This window comes from Delphinapterus leucas, chromosome 7 (genome assembly GCF_059928025.1).
Source record: "Delphinapterus leucas isolate spDelLeu-1000000601 "Yukka" chromosome 7, BTC_Dleu_Yukka2, whole genome shotgun sequence".
NCBI lineage: Eukaryota > Metazoa > Chordata > Mammalia > Artiodactyla > Monodontidae > Delphinapterus > Delphinapterus leucas.
In genome coordinates, this window is record NC_143135.1 from 37,957,370 (window position 1) to 37,978,693 (window position 21,324).

Here is a 21,324-nt window from a genome sequence, read left to right on the forward strand (position 1 = left end):
TTGTTCTTTTTTCTTTCTGGATGTGATTTATTTTGGTGATGACCTTAATAAAATATGCTGCTCGAATTACACAGGTGTCTTAAAAAAGTTCAAAGTCCTTTATCCAATAATTCTACTTTTTATAAAATTTATCTCAAGGAAATAATCAGAAATAAGCAAAAATTTTTGGTCAACAGTGTTTGTCACAACACAGTTTTTACTGGCAAAATATTGAAAGCAATCTAGGTAACTAAGAATAGGGAAATAATGAAATTACGGCACATTCCTATGATGCTATAAAGCCATAAAAATCACATTTTTAATGAAAGTGATGACATGGGAAACATAACATTTTGTTAAGTACCAAAGTCATAATATAAAACAGAATATATAGCATGACCCTAACTGTGTTTCTGAAATTATGTATATTTTATTCACATACAGACAAATATTGTTAGGGAAAGGATTGAAAGGAAACATGCCATGTGTTAATAGTGAGTGGTGGGATTATAGGTGTTCTTTATTTTCCTCACTATATTTTTTTCGTAATAACTATGAACTTTTATAATCTGAAAAAAATTAATAAATTTTATTTTAAAATTATTTTATGTATGGAGCCTAGAATAGAACCTGACAGGCCACAACTTTGTCCTGAACCAGAAAAGTTGCAGAGTCACATCAGTAGATCAAGAGAGTACCTCTGATGGTCACTCAGCTGGGAACTGGCCTGAAGGCAGTGGGATTCTAGGAGGCTGCCCCTGGGGACAGGGTGGCAGCACTCCTTAGACTGTTGACTAATGGGGCTGCCCCTAGGAAGGAAGTCTGGCTGGCTGGGTCACATGGCATAGTCAGTTGCAGCAGATACAACAGTTACTCTTAGTGCCGTATTCATTGTTACACTGCACACGCTTGTTATGATAAGCTTTGATGTCTCTGTCACATCTTACCTGCATCCTTGGCTTTTTAATCCCGGAAAGAATAAAGCCTTAGGATTTGGACCTCTAGACTTTGTTTTGTTTTGTTCTAATCAAAAAAGCAAAATTGATTCTTAGTGTGAGGGGCGCCAGGGCACCAGAGGGCCTCTTGGTCAGGGGCCACGTTCAGGTGGTCCTGCCCTACGCCTGGCAATGGCCCAGCCAAGCTCTACTGTGTAGCTGCTGAAGCAAAGGTAAAGATTCTTGCGTCCTGTGCACAATGGCTCAGGGTCAGCCTGCAGGCTTGTTTTTGTTGCTACTGTTGCTGGGGATAGAACTGAGAGGGGAAGGAGCTGTGTTGTCTCCATCCACACACTAGGGGTCCACTTTCTAACTGTTCCCATCCTGGGGCATCACCCGGGGGCTTTTCCTCAGGCCTTGTGGGATCTACCTGTCTTGTTGTGGGAGGCCATTCTGTTTATCCAGTGACTCAAATTCTGAACATCTGAAGAATCATCTAGTCTCTGAATTCAACCATTACTTACAGAGCTCAAAGCATTTACAAGACCCTGGTAAGGAGTTGAGGAAATTCAGATAAATCCAGTGTCATTCATCTAGCATTTCCTGAATATCTACTCTGTGTGTCAGATTCTGAGCCATGAACTGTGGGAGGTACACAGATGTGAGTGACTTTAATTCAACAAACATATGATTAGGACCTACTATGTTCAGGGCACTCTGCAAGGCACTAGGGAAGTAGATTAATGAGACACAGTCTTCATGATTAAGGTAAACTGAGAAGAGAGAGACGCGGGAACCACTTAATAAAAAGTGGAATAAGTACTATTTCTATAGTAGGGCCCAGAGGAGAGAGTAATTACTTCTGAAGTGGCCTGGCTACTTACTGGCTATGTGCTTTTAGTCAAGGTATTTAACCATTCTATTCCTTAGTGAATGTATCAAATAAAGATATGATGAGTTAATTCCCATAAAGCGCCTAGAATGGGATTTAGCAGTCATAGATGTTAACAATCCTTTCCCTTCTCCTCTTCCCTCCCTCCTTCCCAAGGATGAATGGTGAAGGTTTCCCTGAACCGAGGGGACAGCATGAGCGAGGTGTGATGAGGAGCAGGGTGGCAGAATGGGTGTATGGGGTCTGATGAGGCTGGCTTGCAAGTATTTGTGGATAATTCTACTGGGGAAAGAGACTAGAGAACTACACTAGGTCCAGACCATGGAGGATCTTCAATACCAGACAAGGAATGTGGGTTTGGGCGACAGAGAGCAAACTAATCCATGTGTACTTTCGGAAGAGTATCTTGGCAGAGCAAGGAGAGGTTGGGGAAGAGAGGGACAGACACCACAGAAGCCGCTGCAGAATTCCAGGCAAGAGTGAAGGCCAGAAGTAAGACACTTTGATTCTCTTAGTGTGGTAGGGGCTGAGGAAGAGATTTAGTTCTCTTTCTGTGTGCCTGCCTGTGGGTTTCTTGCTGAAGGAACATTGGTTTGAGTGACAGTTTGTCCCATGTAGCCCGTAAATTTTAATATTCTGAGATTATGTTCAGTCTCTGACCTCAAGGCTGATCCACCCATACATTCCTGCCCACTTAGCTGCACTCATTGCATTGTATGTGAGGTGAGCATATATATGAGACTTCCTGTGCTTGGACACCAGTGGCTTGCACAGAGCCGGGCAGCTGTGGAATCTGCTGAAATCTCAAATAGCCTCATTGCAGGGGAGCTTTTATGAAGAGAAGCGTAATATTTAAAATCACAACAATGAAAATTAATATAAAGACATATTTTCCAGAGGCCTTATAATATAAAAAGAGTTGGATATCACAGGAGATGGAAGTAACATTTATTGAACTACGCCTAAGTATCAGGAGCTGGGGTGGGTTCTTTGGCATACTTGATCTCACTGAATCTTTGCAATCCTGTGATGCAAGTATTACTGTACCTGTTATACAGTGAAGAAATGAAGGCTCAGAGGTGCAGTCTTTATGCGCAAGGTCAGGTGACTTAACAAGTGTCAGACTTGGGACCAGGCTCTTAATCTCCATGAGCCTCAATTTTCTCATCTACCTTCAATACCTTTACTTCTTTGCTCAGTTCCCCTGTATGAGACCAGTCCACTGTCCCACACACAGTCCAGCTGCTACCTTCCTTGCCCAGGATCCCATTCCCCACCAGGCCACTGCTGTCCAGCCAGGCTCTGAGCCCCCACTGGGCTGCTGCCGCCCCTGCTGAGCCACTTGCTTCACATGGGTTCCCATCGTCCACTCCCCTACTTGGTCACCTTCCTTCCTTTTGGACTGAATTATTCAGGAAGGAAGGTTATACTTTTTACTTTACTTTTCTCTTTTTCTCTTTTGTTTGTTTTGGTTGAAATATAACAAACACAGTAATATGTGCAGATCTTACGTATTCAACTCAATGAATTTTTACATTTGTATATACCTGTGCAATCACCCAAATTAGGCACCTCAGCAAGCCTCCCTCATGCCTCTTCTCAGATACATCCACCCCAAGATTACCACTGTTCCACACTTTCACCGTAGATTAGTTTTGCTTATTTAAATTTTTTTAAACACCTTTATTGGAGTATAATTGCTTTACATTGTTGTGTTAGTTGCTTCTGTATAACAAAGTGAATATTTAATTTTTTTAACTTTTTATTTTGAAATAATTTCAAATTTATAGAAAAGTTGCAAGAACAACATAAAGAACTCTCCAAATCCTTCACCCAGACACAGCATGTTTTAACGTTTTACCACATTTGTGTGCATTTGTGTGTGTCTCTGTCTCTCTTTTCTAAAAATTTAACATTGGTAGAAAACTGTTATCTAATATACAGAGCATCTTCAAATTTCTCCAGTTGTCTCAATGATATCTTTTATGACAATTTTTCACTTTGATGTAGGATTCAATCCAGGATCATATATTGCATTTAATTGTCATGTCATTTTGGTTCCTTTAATTTGGAAGAGCTTTTCCTTATCTTTTATGACATTGATATTTTTAAGAGAACAGGACAGTTGTTTTGTATAATGGTCCTCAATTTGGTTCTATCTGACTTTTCCTCATGATTAGATTTCATTAGGCACTTTCAGCAGAAATACTAAATAAGTGATGTTTCTTTAATGCATCACATGAACAGGCAGCTGATGTCGAGTTATCCCATTGGCAGTGATGCTAACTTAGATCACTTGGGTAAGGTGGTGTCTGCCTCCTTTCTCTATCATAAAGCTACCATTTCTCCTTTCTTTGTAATTAAGTAATCTGTGAAGAGATACTGTGTGACTATGTAAATACCCTGTTCCTCTTCATACTTTTGCCCAGTAGTTTTTGTTTTTTTTTTTTTTTTGCGGTACGTGGGCCTCTCACTGTTGTGGCCTCTCCCGTTGCGGGGCACAGGCTCCGGACGCGCAGGCTCAGCGGCCATGGCTCACAGGCCTAGTCACTCCGCGGCATGTGGGACCTTCCCGGACCGGGGCACGAACCCGTGTCCCCTGCATCGGCCACTCTCAACCACTGCGCCACCAGGGAAGCCCCTGATACCTTTAATTCTAACTATTGTGTCCACAGGGTTCCTCTTTGCCCTCTCTCATTACATATTTGTGTTTTCTTTGTCTGCAATGAAAACTCTAGCTCCCAAGAACATTAATGTATTTCCCCATTTGCACAGTCCTAAAATATATACAAAATACTTTCAGAATTAATACATGCATACTGCTATGGAAAAAAAAAAGAATCCACTAAGTAGAGTTAAGGATGTTTTTAACAGCTCTTTTTGTTTTCAAACATACCTTATTTAGTCAAAGTACTGTGTTTAAAAGTTACTAGGGGGTGTGGTAAGAGGGGAGTTAGCGTCTCCCCACAACTAGGGCGTCTGCCGGCCGCTGGTGGGGAACTCTGACCCCCAAGGAAACGGGAGGAACCCCAAAGTGAACCGGTAGGACGTAGGGGGACGGAGGAGGGAGGAGCAGTGGAGGCCAGACAAGATCAGTGCCCCCCCCCCCGGGCTTCTCTGGTGGCACAGTGGTTGAGAGTCCGCCTGCTGATGCAGGGGTCACGGGTTCGTGCCCCGGTCCGGGAAGATCCTGCATGCCGCGGAGCGGCTGGGCCCGTGAGCCATGGCCGCTGAGCCTGCTGGTCCAGAGCCTGTGCTCCGCAATGGGAGAAGCCACAAGAGTGAGAGGCCAGTGTACCATAAAAAAAAAAAAGATCAGTGCCCCTGACGCCAGGGAGATCAGGAGAGGCAGGTGGGAGGGGCCCTGTGGGAGGAGTGAGAGAGGAGCGGAGGGTGATTGCCCTGCCCACTTGGGCACAGGGAGCCTGCTGAGCTCCCTGGCTGGTCCCCTGCCCTCCAAGGCCCCGCCTTCCCCCCACCAGCAGCACTGGTCCTGGGGGCATAGGAGGGAGGCAGGGAGATAGGAGAGGCAGGTGGGAGGGGCCCTCCCAGACCCCAGACTGGAGGAGCAGTCTGGCGTTTGCCCAGACTGTGGGGCAAAGTAGCGTTTGCCCTGCCTGCTTGAGCCCAGGAAGCCTGCTAGGCTCCCAGGTGAGATCCCCTGCCCTCTGAGACCAGGGTGAGGGGCACACCTGGGCCCCTTCTGTTCCTTGAGCCTAAGCCACACACCCCCACAGCCCCCAGGGCCTTTTCCAGCCCTGTGGGTCTTGAGCATTGGCCCTGCCCACTGCCCAAATCTCGCCCTTGCTTAGGCCCCGCTCTCCACGCCCAAAGCCTTCCCCCCAACCCCTGCCTTTTTTTTTTTTTTTTTTTCTTTTCCCTCCTCTTTTTTACTATTGTGGTACTGATGTACCTTCTGGCTGTTGATTCATCTATGTTTTTATTTTTACATTCTTTCTAACATATCTGTTCGTTTCCTAGGCTAATTTTATTTTTTACTTTGTTATTTTTCTTTTTTTTTTTTTTGCCACCCCACGCAGCTTGCAGGATCTTGACTCGTGAGTTGGGGACTGGCGGGAGGTTCCTGTGGTGGGAGCTCTGAGTCCAAACCACTGGACTAACAGAGAACCTCAGAACCCAGGGAATATTCATCGGAGTGAGGTCTCACAGAGTTCCTCATCTCAGACCAAGACCCAGCTCTACCCAATAGCCTACAAACTCCAGTGTTGGAAGCCTCAGGCCAAACAACCAGTAAAACAGAACACAATCCCACTCATAAAAAAAAAAATGAGAAGGCAAAAACATATCTCAAAGATGAAGGAGCAAGGTAAAAACCTACAAGACCAAATAAATGAAGAGGAAATAGGCAATCTACCTGAAAAAGAATTCAGAGTAATGATAGGAAAGATGATCCAGAATCTCAGAAATAGAACGGGAGCACGGATTGAGAAAATACAAGAAATGTTTAACAAAGATCTAGAAGGACTAAAGAACAAACAAACAGAGATGAACAACACAATAACTGAAATGAAAAATACACTAGAAGGAATCAATAACAGAATAATGGAGGCAGAAGAACAAATAAGTGAGCTGGAAGACAAAATGGTGGAAATAACTGCCGAGGAGCAGAATAAAGAAAAAAGAATGAAAAGAATTCAAGGCAATCTCAGAGACCTCTGTGACAACACTAAATGCACCAACATTCGAGTTATAGGGTCCCAGAAGAAGAAGAGAATAAGAAAGGGTCTGAGAAAATATTTGAAGAGATTATAGTGGAAAACTTCCCTAACATGGGAAAGGAAATAGTCACCCAAGTCCAGGTAGCACAGAGAGTCCCATACAGGATAAACCCTAGGAAAAACACACCAAGACACATATTAATCAAACTAACAAAAATTAAATTCAAAGAAAAAATATTAAAAGCAGCAAGGGAAAAACAACATACAAAGGACTCCCCATAAGGTTATCAGCTGATTTTTCAGTGGAAACTCTGCAGGCCAGAAGGGAGTGGCAGGATATACTTAAAGTGATGAAAGAGAAAAATATACAATCAAGATTACTCTACCCAGCAAGGATCTCATTCAGATTTGATGGAGAAGTCAAAAGCTTTTCAGACAAACAAATCTAAGAGAATTCAGCACCACCAAACCAGCTTTAAAACAAATGCTAAAGAAACTTCTCTAAGCAGGAAACACAAGAGAAGAAAAAGACCCACAAAAACAAACCCAAAACAATTAAGAAAATGGTAATAGGAGCATACATATCTATAATAACCTTGAATGTAAATGGATTAAATGCCCCAACCAAAAGACACAGACTGGCTGAATGGATACAAAAACAAGACCCATATATATGCTGTTTACAAGAGACCACTTCAGACCTAGGGACACATACAGACTGAAAGTGAAGGGATGGAAAAGATATTCCATGCAAACTGAACTCAAAAGAAAGCTGGAGTAGCAATACTCATATCAGATAAACTAGACTTTAAAATAAAGACTGTTACAAAAGATAAGGAGGGACACTACATAATGATCAAAGGATCAATCCAAAAGGAAGATATAACAATTATAAATGTGGATGCACCCAACACAGGAGCATCCCAGTACATAAGGCAAATCTAACAACCATGAAAGGAGAAATCGACAGTAACACAATAATAGGGGACTTTAACATCCCACTTACACCAATGGACAGATCATCCAAACAGAAAATAAATAAGGAAACACAAGCTTTAAATGACACAACTGACCAGATAGATCTAATAGATATTTATAGAACATTCCACCCAAAAGTGGCAGAATACACTTTCTTCTCAAGTGCACATGGAACATTCTCCAGGATAGATCACATCATGGGTCACAAATCAAGCCTCAGAAAATTTAAGAAAATTGAAATCGTATCAAGCATCTTTTCTGACCACAACACTGTGAGATTGGAAATCAACTACAGGAAGAAAACTGTAAAAAACACAAATACATGGAGGCTAAACAGTGCACTACTAAATAACCAAGAGGTCACTATAGAAATCAAAGAAGAAATTTTAAAAATACATAGAAACAAATGACAGCAAAAACACGACAACACAAAACCTATGGGTCACAGCAAAAGCAGTTTTAAGAGGGAAGTTTATAGCAATTCAACCTCACCTCAAGAAACAAGAAAAATCTCAAATTAACAATCTAACCCTACACTTAAAACAACTAGAGAAAGAAGAATAAAGAAAACCCAAAGTCAGTAGAAGGAAAGAAATCATAAAGATCAGAGCAGAAATAAATGAAATAGAAACGAAGAAAACGATAGCAAAGATCAGTAAAACTAGAAGCTTGTTCTCTGAGAAGATAAACAAAAATTGATAAACCCTTAGCCAGACTCATCAAGAAAAAGAGGGAGAGGATTCAAATCAATAAAATTAGAAATGAAAAAGGAGAAATCACAACTCACACTGTAGAAATACAAAGGATTATAAGAGACTACTATAAACAACTATATGCCAATAAAATGGACAACCATGAAGAAATGGACAAATTCTTGGAAAGGTACAATTTTCCAAGACTGAACCAGGAAGAATTAGAAAATATAAACAGACGTATCACAAGTAATGAAATTGAAACCATAATTACAAATCTTCCAACAAACAAAAGTCCAGGACCAGATGGCTTCACAGGCGAATTCTATCAAACATTTAAAGAAGAGCTAACACCTATCCTTCTCAAACTCTTCCAAAAAATTGCAGAGGGATAAACACTCCCAAATTCATTCTACGAAGCCACCATCACCCTGATACCAAAACCAGAAAAAGGTATCATAAAAAAAGAAAATTATAGACCAATATCACTGATGAACATAGATGCAAAAATCGTGAACAAGATACTAGCAAACAAAATGCAACAGCACATTAAAAGGATCATACACCATGAACAAGTGAGATTTATCCCAGGGATGCAAGGATTCTTCAATATACGCAAATCAATCAGTGTAATACACCACATTAACAAATTAAGGAATAAAAACCATATGATCATCTCAATAGATGCAGAGAAAGCTTTTGACAAAATTCAACACCCATTTATGATAAAAACTCTCCAGAAAATGGGCATAGAGGGAACCTATCTCAACATAATAAAGGCCATATATGACAAACCCACAGTGAACATCATACTTAATGGTGAAAAACTGAAAGCATTTCCACTAGGATCAGGAACAAGAGAAGGACGTCCACTCTCACCACTCTTATTCAACATAGTTTTGGAATTCCTAGCCACAGCAATCAGAAGAAAAAGAAATAAAAGGAATACAAATTGGAAAAGAAGAAGTAAAACTGTCACTCTTTGCAGATGACATGATACTATACATAGAAAATCCTAAAGATGCCACCAGAAAACTACTAGAACTAATCAATGAATTTGGTAAGGTTGCAGGATACAAAATTAATGCACAGAAATCTCCTGCATTCCTATACACCAACAACAAAAAGTCAGAAAGAGAAATTAAGGAAACACTGCCATTTACCATTGCAACAAAAAGAATAAAATACCTAGGAATAAACCTGCCTAAGGAGGCGAAGACTTGTACTCAGAAAACTATAAAACACTGATGAAAGAAATCAAAGATGACATAAACAGATGGAGAAATATATCATGTCCTTGGATTGGAAGAATCAATATTGTGAAAATGACTATACTACCCAAAGCAATCTACAGATTCAGTGCAATCCCTATCAAGCTACCAATGGCATTCTTCACAGAATTAGAACAAAAAATTTTACAATTTGTATGGAAACACAAAAGACCCCAAATAGCCAAAGCAATCTTGAGAAAGAAAAACGGAGTTGGAGGAATCAGGCTCCCCGACTTCAAACTATACCACAAAGCTACAGTAATCAAGACAGTATGGTTATGGCACAAAAATAGAAATATAGATCAGTGGTACAGGATAGAATGTCCAGAGATAAACCCACACATGTATGGGAACTTAATTTACTACAAAGGAGGCAAGAATATACAGTGGAGAAAAGACAGCCTCTTCAATAAGTGGTGCTGGGAAAACTGAACAGCTGTTCATGTAAAAGAATGAAATTAGAACACTACCTAACACCATACACAAAAATAAACTCCAAATGGATTAAAGACTTAAATGTAAGACCAGACACTATAAAACTTTTAGAGGAAAACATAGGAAAAACACTCTTTGACATAAACCACAGCAAGATCTTTTTTGACCCACTTCCTAGAGTAACAGAAATAAAAACAAAAATAAACAAATGGGACTTAATTCAACTTAAAAGCTTTTGCACAGCAAAGGAAACCATAAACAAGACAAAAAGACAACCCTCAGAATGGGAGAAAATATTTGCAAATGAGACAACAGACAAAGGATTAATCTCCAAAATACACAAACAGCTCATGGAGCTCAATATCAAAAAAACAAACAATCCAGTTAAATGGGCAGAAGACCTAAATAGACATTTAACCAAGGAAGACATACAGATGGCCAAGAGGCACATGAAAAGATGCTAAACATCACTAATCATTAGAGAGATGCAAATCAAAACTACAATGAGGTATCACCTCACACCGGTCAGAATGGCCATTATCAGAAAAGCTAGAAACAATAAATGCTTGCAAGGGTGTGGTGAAAAGGGAACCCTCCTACACTGTTGGTGGGAATGTGAATTGATACAACCACTATGGAAAACAGTATGGAAGTTCCTTAAAAAAGTAAAAATAGAATTACCATATGACCCAGCAATCCCACTCTGGGTACATACCCTGAGAAAACCATAATTCAAAAAGAGACATGCACCACAATGTTCACTGCAGCACTATTTATAATAGCCAGGACATGGAGCCAACCTAGACGTCCATCAACAGATGAATGGATGAAGAAGATGTGGCACATATGTACAATGGAATGTTACTCAGCCGTATAAAGAAACGAAATTGAGTTATTTGTAGTGAGGTGGATGGACCTAGAGTCTGTCATACAGAGTGAGGTGAGAAAGAGAAAAACAAATACCGTATGCTAACGCATATATATGGAATCTAAAAAAAAAAAAAAAAAGTGGTACCGATGAACCTAGTTGCAGGGCAGGAATAAAGAGGTAGACATAGAGAATGAACTTGATGACACGGGTGGGAGGGCAAAGCTGGGGCAAAGTGAGAGTAGCATCGACATATATATACTACCAAATATAAAATAGTTGGCTGGTGGGAAGCAGCAGCATAGCACAGGGAGATTGGTTCGGTGCTTTGTGATGACCTAGGAGGCGCAAGAGGGAGGGGATATGGAGACATGTGTATGCATATGGCTGATTTGCTTTGTTGTGCAACAGAAACTAACACGGTATTGTGAAGCAATTATACTCCAATAAAGATCTATTAAAAAAAAAGTTACTAGGATTGGTTCTTTTTTCCCCTCCTTCAGAACAGTTATATTATTTATTTGAAATGAGTTTGCCTATTTTTGAGCTTCACGTAGATAGTGTCATACGATATTTACTCTTCTGTGTCTGGTTTCTTTTGTTCACTACTTTCTTGAAGATTTATCCATGTTTTGAATAGCAGTAGGGTTTTTTCCCCATTGTTATAAAGTATTCTGATTATACTACACTTTATTCATTCTACTGATGATCAGTATTTGGGTAATTTTATGTTTTTATTATGAATAAAGCAGCTGTGAACATTCTTGTACATGTCTTTTGATGGAAGTAAGTAATTTTTTATTTTGGGTTCTTTGGTACTTGGGAAGTAAGTATCGTTTGTTTTGGGGGTGTGTGTGTGTATGTATATGTATATGTATGTATTTACCTTTAGTAGATACTGCCAAACAACTTTTCAGTGCAGTTGTTGAATTTATATTCCTGCCAGCAATGTAAGAGATTTCCACATCCTCATCAGCACTTGGTATTGGCAGTCTTTTTAAATTGCAGCCTGTGTTGGCTATTATGGAAAGGGTTCCGTTTTTTTTTGTTGTTTGTTTTTTACATGTTTATTGGAGCATAATTGCTTTACAATGTTGTGTTAGTTTCTGCTGTATAACAAAGTGAATTAGCTGTATATATACATATATCCCCATACCCCCTCCCTATCCCACCCCTCCCTATCCCACCCCTCTAGATGGTCACAAAGCACCCAGCTGATCTCCCTGTGCTATGCGGCTGCTTCCCACTAGCTATCTGTTTTACATTTGGTAGTGTATGTATGACCATGCCACTCTCTCACTTCGTCCCAGCTTCCCCTCCCCCCTCAACGCCCACTGTGTCCTCAAGTCCATTCTCTACATCTGCTCTTTATTCCTGTCCTGCCACTAAGTTCATCAGAACCATTTTTTTTTAGATTCCATTTATATGCGTTAACATACGGTATTTGTTTTTCTCTTTCTGACTTACTTCACTCTGTATGACAGACTCTAGGTCCATCCTCCTCACTACAAATAACTCAATTTCGTTTCTTTTTATGGCTGAGTAATATTCCATTGTATATATGTGCCACATCTTCTTTATCCATTCAACTGTTGATGGACATTTAGGTTACTTCCATGTCCTGGCTATTGTAAATAGTGCTGCAATGAACATTGTGGTACATGACTCTCTTTGAATTATGGTTTTCTCAGGGTATATGCCCAGTAGTGGGATTGCTGGGTCATATGGTAGTTCTATTTTTAGTTTTTTAAGGAACCTCCATACTTAAGGGTTCAGTTTTTTTGAGAAGCATGCTGTAGGATGTTTGGCTGGCCCGAATCTGTTAATTACCTATCTTGAGGTTGGCTGTTCAGCTCTCATGGTTGTATCCTGTTCTCAAGGGCATAAGTAACTTACTGGTGTTGCCTTTACTGAAATTCAGATGCATTGTTGTGTTAGGCGCTTTTCGTCTGTAAGGATCAGAGATACTCTCAGGTTACTTTAGTATTGTAAGGATGGTCATGAGTACTGGAAACAGGTGAAGCAAATGCCTTATAAAAGAACAACTGGAAGGTCACTTAGAACACAAGGCAGCTCAAAAATCTAGACTTTCTTGCACCGTCAGCAATAGGATCTAGAAAACTCACATTCCAGTGACCTAGCTACTCTTCTTTAGTTTGTTCCTGCTGCTTCTGACTCTTCTGCCAGTAGCTCCTCTGTATATTAACCTTTCTTGGGTCTATATCTTCCAGCTACGGCTCCAGCTACCACCTAGAGGACTCACACCCTACAACCTTTTTCAGGCAGAATTTCCACAATAAGCCACTTCACAGGCTGTGGCCAATCTATGCATTAACCTGCTTTGGGCAGGTATCCACCCATAGGCCATCCACACCAATTAGGCCACAGGTGCACATAGTATCAACATAACAACTTAGGAGAAAGGAATTTTCTTAGAAATGCAGTATGGGAAAAGCAAGCATTCCGAGTGCCTGTTTAGTTTAATTGTATATATTAAATTCAAATTCAGTAGACATTTCTCAAGTCCTCTCCTTATCTGCCAGTAGAGTGACTCTGTTGAAAAAGGAAATGAACTGTTCATAGTGAACCTATGCCAGTTCCTAACACTTATAGTTTCCTTTTACATGTTCCCAAATTATATATTTTATATGTTCTGGAAATGTATCTGCAGACCAGGGTCAAACTCAAAGTGAATTTTATTCTGTGGAAGTTGGGGGGTGGTGTGAAAGGGTTTTAGGATGTATGAGATTCACTTGTTTGTTAATATCCCATTTTTAAGATGAGGGAACTGAAGTCCAGAGAGGTGAAGAGATTTGCCCAAGGTCATATGACTAGGAAGTGGCAGGGCAAGGACTCAAATCCAGGTCTTCTGGTTCCATACTTAGAGCGCTTCCCACTACCCAACACTGCCTGGGGAGACATACCCTACCGCCACACTCAAATTATTAACAGTACAAAGGAGGTTTGACAAAAGCAAACTTTAGCCAAGGCAAGTGGTAGGATTTGAGAGAAGGCAGATCTTTTAGGGGCTGAGATGATCTGGGAGACTTCCTCAAGGCAGTGGGTTTTGAACTGGGTCTTGTAAAGTTGGTAAGGTTTAGAATGGTACGGAAAAGGGAGAATGGTGCAAATAACCGTGCAAAAGCTATGCTTTTAGGTAGCTCTTAAAAGCATGCAGGTTGGAGTGAAAAGGACTGAACTAAGATGGTAGCAACTGAAAAATCAAGATATTGAGAAGGCAGAGTTACCAGGATCTTGAGACAGAGTAGGAGGGAGATAAAAGAGTCAGAGATCTGTTAGTCACTTGAGAGTTTGAGCCTTAGTGACTGGGGCAGTCTGGAACCAGTATCAGAAGAAGAGGGGCAGTATGTGTAGTGGTTAAGCTCACAGGCTTTGGATCAAGGCTGACCTGGGTGTATAGCGAGTGTGACTTACCTAGTTTAAGACTTATTTTCGTATAGAATGTGCAAAAAAAAATTGCTTTGCAGGGAGAATGGGTTCTTTGCCCCTGGACTTTGAGGTGGAGGACAAGATGGAGCCTCGGGGCCCAGAGGTCTCATTTTTTGGCCTCCGTTGACATCTAGGCTTCAGTCAAAAGCTGAAGCCCTCACAAAGGGAGTTAAAGGTGTCTTTGTAAGGCTAGGTGCTTCCAGAAGCAAGCAACTGTGCTGCCTCTCTGCTGTCACCAGGACCTCCTTTGAGGCTATTTCTGAGCCTAGGGTTAAAGCTCCGTTGGCTGACAGGACTGCACTTTGCTGTAAAACATGTCCAGACTCCCAGCCTGCTTTTCTAACAGGTTTGGAAATTCTGGTTTGTCTTCCCAGAGTTCTAAGCAGATGGCAACTGGGTTAGGGCAGAGCTCAGCAAAGGCTGCACTGAAGCGCCCATTCCCTTCCCTGTTAACCCCGGCCGATGAGACGCTGCCGTTCTGAAGCTTCTTCCCAGCCTGCTTTTTGCCCCCGGGCTGGGCGGCGCCTGCCAAAGACTAGCCGTGAGGGTGGGAGCCTGAGCGGAGCAGCCGAAGACTTCCCCAGCAGAGTCCCCCACGGAATGGACGCCCCACCCCGCCGTCACGTGCCTCCACACGTGCGCGTCGTTGCCATAGCATCGGCCGGCGCCCAGGCCCATTGGCGTGAGGCGGAACCAATCAGTAGGCCCCTCAGGCTGCTGCGCGCCATGGGGGGTTCCTGAGCTGCCGCCCCGGCGCTGGGATGAAGCTGAGGATGGTCCCTGGTTGGTGATGGGGACGAGTCTCGGGTCCTGGCTTCTGCGTGGTTCCTCTCCTTGGAATCTCAGTGCTTCTTCCCCTGAGTCATGGTCGCACCCCGCCCCACTCTGATTTCCCCGTTCAAAGTGTGTAGAGTTGAACAACCTGGTGGAGTTCCCCGAGAGGTGATAGCTTCCACAGCGAAGGCACAGGACAAATGTTTGTTGCCGTTTTACAGCCATTTCTCCCAAGAAAAAGCCCTGGAACAGCCCTTGATAGATCCAGAGGTGGGTACTCCTAGCCCCAGGAAGATGTTTGAGCCTAGTAAACCTGGGGCTCTCCCAGCATAAGATCCCTTGATAATTGGCACAGGGTTGCCAGATGTAAGAACTGGGTGGCGGTGTATTTCCATGCTGAATGGGAATAGGAAGGGTTTAGACAGTTAACAGGACAAAGTTTGAACGAGAATCGTCACAGAATTCTGCACCTCCGCCAGCTGTAACACACTGGTAAGTTACCTTACCTCTCTGAACCCCAATTGCCTCATTTGTAAAGCAGTTGTAACAAAGAAATCTTAGATTTAGTATAAGTTTAAATGAAATAATACAAGCAAAGCAGTTAGCCAGGTACCTGGCCATAAGCTCTCAATAAGGGCCTGTCAGCTGTTTTTAGAAATGGTACAAGTGTACCGGTGGAAACTGAAGTGCTCGCATTCAACATTTGGCAAATATTTTTACATTAATCTACTTTTTGCTTATTCATTTAGTTATTCATTCATTTAACCCATTAATGTATTCAGCATATATTTACTGGGCATCTACTACCAGTCAATTCTTACTCCAGTTCATCCCTGTCTAACTGTATTTAGTGGGTTCCAGCCCCAAGGGGAGTTCCGGCTCCCTTCACAAGAGCTGATGGAGTCTAGCTTGGCAGGAGGGGTGCTGGGAGATCTAGTCCCTGTGGCAGTTGGGGCTTTGGAAGTTGTTTTTTGCAGCTCTGCCTCCTCAGGCTCAGTTGCCTGAACAGAGCAGACCCCTCTAGTACTTGAGCAGCACTGAGACAGGACAACTTTCCACAGGCTCCTCTGTCCCCCATCCCTCACCCTTGGGGAGGTGTGCCCCCTGTATCTTGAAGGCCCCATCCAGCAAGCCGGAACCCACTTTCTCTACTGTGGGACTCTGTCACCTAGGACTGACCTCTGTTGGTGGCCCACTGTGCTTTGCTGTCCTAGGATTCCTGGAACAATCCTGTGCTTTTGATACCCCATCATCTCTACACTCTATTTTTTTAGTGCCCTTGGAGCCCTCACTGTGCATCTCGGTGCCTGTCTCCATTTGCCTGGAGTCTCCACACCACGACTCACACTTGTTTTGGGACCATCTAACTTCTCTGGGCCAGCGTCTTTGGGCCCCTTCATGCCCTGTACTTGGGCTGTGTGACAGGGATGTTACTGGGCAGGCACCCTGCTGGATCTCTGAGAGACAGAGGTGCTTAACACACACAGTTCATAAGCAGACATCTCACGTGTGCTAAGGGCCATGATGCGTGGCGCTGTGCCAGGAGGTGACCTAAGCAATCTTAGAGGATTTTGCTAGATGGACAGTGGGAGAAAGGGAAGTCACATCAAGGAGACTAGCATGCATAAAAGCCTGAAATCACATGATATTCTTACAGAAAATGTAGTGTGAATAGAAAAAAGGGAATATGTTCTTTGGGGTTGAGAGCTCATGAGTAGCAGGGGGAAGAAGTGAGGCCAGAGAGGTAAACAGGGGCCTACACTTGAGGGCCTTGTGAGCCATACTGTGTACTTTAGACTTTGCCCTTCCAATGCTGGGATCCTGTGGAGGGTTTTCTATAGGGGCATGGCATGTGCAGAGTTGTATGTAAGGAAGGTGAGACCCATGGCTGTGAGGGGATGGGTTGTCTCATTTGTCCTCTAGCAATTCTGTAAGGCAGATGGGAAAATACTGTTTTCTACTTTTTATGCCTGAGAACGCTGAAGCTCCAGAGGTTAAATACCTTGCCAAAGTTCTCAGAACCCGAAAGCAGAGGACCTAGGATTCACCTGGCTTCCTGGATCTGAATCCCTTTCTCATGGGCATACTGCCATTGTTAACAGAGTCTTCTAGAAAGCTGGGCAGTGAGTAGATGCTGACAGAAGCAATGTGAAGCAAATGGTCATTGATACAATCTTGTTGAAGGAGTGTAGTGCTGGGATTTTGTGGCCTGTGGTGTTCAGTCTCCTGACCTCTGTGCCAGTGCACAGACAGCAAGAAACAGCGGGGAGCTTTGAGCTTCAAGTGCAACATTGCCTTGACAAAATCCATTTATCACTGTCTCGCTCATTAATTCACAGCAGCGTCTCCTGCCTGACGCTGGCATTTGTCAGTGGCTTGTTTCTGGAAGCCCCTGGTCTTCAAGGCTGGTCAGCTCTGCAGCCCACAGCCTCAGGGTGAGCCCGGGCAGTCAGAGGCAGGTCCTTTCTGCCTACATTTTGTAAAATGAAATAACTTTATTTTTTAAAACACAAAGGTAGCGTGACCTAGCAGTACAGAACATGAGCTTGGAGATAGGCAAACCTGGGTTTTAGTTCTATGGCTGTGCCACTTAGCAAGCTAGGAAAGTTATGTAATGTATATGAACCTCAGTTCTCTTCTCTCTAAAATGAGCAAAGTCAAACCTACCTGAGAAGATGATCGTGATGAGGAAGATGAGATAGTGTTTATAAAGAGCCTTGGCATGACACCTGGCACATATGAGTCCTCAATATGGTGGCTTTAATTCCTGCTCTTATTGTTCCCACCACCACTACCAGCCATCCTGCTGCTACCACCAGTTAAAGAATGTTTGAAAAATAGAAAATAGAAGAAAAAAATCTTATAATCTCACCACCATGACACAGCTACCCTTATAATTTGTTTCCTTCAAATCTTTTTTCCCCACTACTTCAGAGTATATCAGATTTTACAGCATATTTATTTTATAGCCAGGAAGGGTTTTTTTCCCCTCTATGGTGGGAACTGCATTATGTTTATTTTTCTTATTTTTAATAGATAATTTTTCTGATTATAAAAATAGTGTGTAAAATTTAGAGACCATTAAAAAAGTCAAAGGGAAAACCATACTCATAATGCCTCCTTTATGCTTAGCCCAGAGGCTATCACTATTAACTTTTTGGAATAACTCCTTCCAATCTTTTATTCATATTTTATTATAGATTTGAGATCATATTACATATACAGTTTTTATGTGGTTTTCCAGTTCATAGGCTATCACGAGTATCTTCCTTTATTGTAAACATCATTTTCCAAGGCTGCATAATTTCCAAGTCATCAGATGGCTCTACCATAATTTACATAGAATTCTCCTGTTGTTAGACATCTGAGTTTTTTCCCAGTTCTTCAATCTAAGCAGCTTCCTATGACACAACCTAGGGAACCAGCCTCAGTATAACCAGGAAGCATATGATGAACTTATGCTGTGTGTATGGCCTGGGTGAGGCCTGGGGGGGACCCCTCAGATAGATACAGAGCCTGCCTCAAAGGAGCACAGAGACTAGTCACCCTGGAATTATTTACTGGTGTAAAAATATACAGGTACTTCTTTGCCAGACAGTGTCAGGGAATCCACCTATATGTGGGTAACCGTCTTCCCTGTGGAAGCTGAGATCCTGGACGCATAACTTTTACAAAGAAAAAAGCCTCAGAAGCCTTGCTGCCCCTTCTCACCTACCAGTGGTTATTTTGCCTCCAATGCTCAAATGCCTTTTGAGCCTGTTACCTTGACTGTTGGGGGCCTGTGCTAATTACCTTTGAATATCACTTCCAAGTGGTTTTTCACTGGGAAAGAGTGAGAAGCTATAGCACCAAGAAAGGAACTTGTGTGAGAATCAGGGAATCAGACAGACCCTAGTCTTAGTTTTTTTTTTGTTTTCTGTTTTTTGTTTTTTGCGGTACGCGGGCCTCTCACTGTTGTGGCCTCTCCCATTGCGGAGCACAGGCTCCGGACGCGCAGGCTCAGCGGCCATGGCTCACGGGCCCAGCCGCTCTGCGGCATGTGGGATCTTCCCGGACCGGGGCACGAACCCATGTCCCCTGCATCGGCAGGCGGACTCTCAACCACTGCGCCACCAGGGAAGCCCCCTAGTCTTCATTTTGACACACACTTCCTCTGGCACCTTGTAGTGTTAAAGATTGGACTAGGTGACCTCCAGGACTCTTCCAATTGACATTCCATATGTACCTGAAGCCTTTTTCTTGCCAGGAGCTAAAGTGAGCATCCTGATAAAGGTCACAGGATGCTTCTCCAGAGTCTCGATTTCCTTTTAATTAGTACCTGAGGAGCCATTTATACTCTTATATTCCCAGTCACTTCCTTCTGGTAGCATTTGGGACATGCGGAGATTGAAAGGCACTGGGTGCAGACACAGGATTCAGAACCCCAAATGATTGTCTTTTATGTATTAGGTATTTGTTCTTTATGTACTTTGTTCTTTCATTCATTCTCTCATTTAGCAGGTGTTAACTGAGCCCCAGGTTTTGTACAGTCCATCTGTGTAATACAGAGGGGAACAAGTCTCAGCATTGTTCTCAAGACACACACAGTCTAGTGAGGAGACAGGAAAAAATGTAAAAGACAACAAGATGATTGCTGCAGTGGGGGTACATATAAGTTGCATAATGCAAGGAGTGCTTGAGTCTGCCTAGAAGCAACAGCAAGAGAGTCTCTGGATGCTTTGAAATTTTAAAGAATGAGTAGAAGTTTTTTAGGTAGGCAGTTGAGGAGAGGGCATTCCTGGCAGAGAAACAGCATGTGCAAAGGCCTGGAGGTGTTGGGAGAACATGTTGTGTTCAGAGAACTGCTGGTGGTTTGTGTGGCTGGAAGGTGAAAGGGAGAGTGAGCAGATGAGGAAAAGTCAAGAATTTTTCCTCAGGCAAGTCTGTTTCCACTGAATTCTTTGCTCATTTTATCAGTCCAGATGAGAGTGATGGATTTTTAGCTCAGTTTTCCAAAACTGTCATTTGTATTCCCTTATATTTCCATTTTTATAGTAACACACGTTCATTATAGAAAGTTTGAAAAATACGAAAACGTAGAAAGAAGAAAGGATTAAAAAAAATCGCTCATGGTCTCTGCCTAAAAACAAATACTTTAACACCTTGGTGTATTTCCATTCAACGGTTTTTTGTTTTTTCACTTTTTCTTTTTATGTAGTCATGAGTGTATCGTAACTATAGTCTTTTGTACATGATGCCCCTTTCTACTTCCTAAAATTTGCCAAAAAATAGATGTTATTATCATTAAAATATAACTGATCATAAAATATAATGGCTGAAATATATTTTTTGTTTAGTGTAACTTATTTTCTTTCTCTTTACAGGTCTCCTGTGGCTCAGAGCATAATCTGGCAGTGATTGGTAAGTAATTAGTATACTGATAACTGTGTTTATTCTGAAACTCATGCGCAGAATTGGAGGACTCTTGGTTAACCAAAGGCCAGGGTGCATGCGTCTGTGTATGTTGGGGAAGAGTCTGGGAAATGGAAGCCTTTGTTGATCAAGGCTTTGCCAGAAGCCCTTTTTCTAAAAATTTCTATTCAAAAAGGTGCCTGAGCTGGCCTCCCTGCCTCAGGAAGTGGCATTTGGGAATATTAAAGATCTTACAGGCTGGGGGCATCCTGTGTAAAAAGCCAGACATAAAAGGGGAAGAGGATTGGGCTGCTCCTGGTTTTTGAATAAATCCTTTGCACCGAGTTCTTTCCTCTTGCTTGGCTCTTTCTTTGGAGATGGTGGGTTCTGCTCACTGCCCTCGCTGCCATGTGTTTCATGTCACTCTGGAACTCCCAAGCCTCTGATAAATTGAGGCTTCCTCTTATTGACTCTGAATAACCAAGGTTCACTGTTTTTATAATCAGGCCTGTGCTCAGTTCCTTCAAGAAGCCTTCTCATTACTTCCACACGTAGACTCAGTCGGTACAATAAAGAGACAGTGTAGGGCCCGACTACTTGAGTCCAGTGCAGGCTTCTGCTTACTAGCTGTATGAACTCAGGTAGTCGGGCCCCACACAGACAAGGTGATTAGCCCTCCATGCCTCATTTTTCTCACTTTTAAAATGGGGAGGGCAGTGGCATCTTCCTCATAGGGTTGTTGCAGTTGTTGTGAGGGTTAAAGGAGTTGATACATGTAAAGCGCTTAGAAGAGCACTTAGCTCCTGGTAAGGGTTTTAGAAGTGTTCGTTGCTATTTTCTGATAATCATTAGTTCAAGTAATTGCCCGCCTCGGGGCTTTAGGTCTCCCATCTGTGATAGGGAGGGGTGAAAACAGGAAACCAAGGTTCTCTCCAGCCCTGACATTTCAGGACTCTGTTGCAGCCCCATCGCTATCTGCC

At 42.4% G+C, this 21,324-nt stretch overlaps 1 protein-coding gene across 4 annotated transcripts in view; it reads left to right on the forward strand.

Moving 5' to 3' along the window:
• Positions 1-21,324, forward strand: part of SERGEF (secretion regulating guanine nucleotide exchange factor) — a 226,381-nt gene that overhangs the window by 113,623 nt on the left and 91,434 nt on the right. For all 4 annotated transcript variants that reach the window (XM_089915079.1, XM_022555699.3, XM_089915081.1 and 1 more), the window contains one exon: positions 20,317-20,353. In XM_089915079.1, the coding sequence (XP_089771205.1) occupies positions 20,317-20,353 (37 nt within the window). The remainder of the gene's footprint in view (positions 1-20,316; positions 20,354-21,324) is intronic.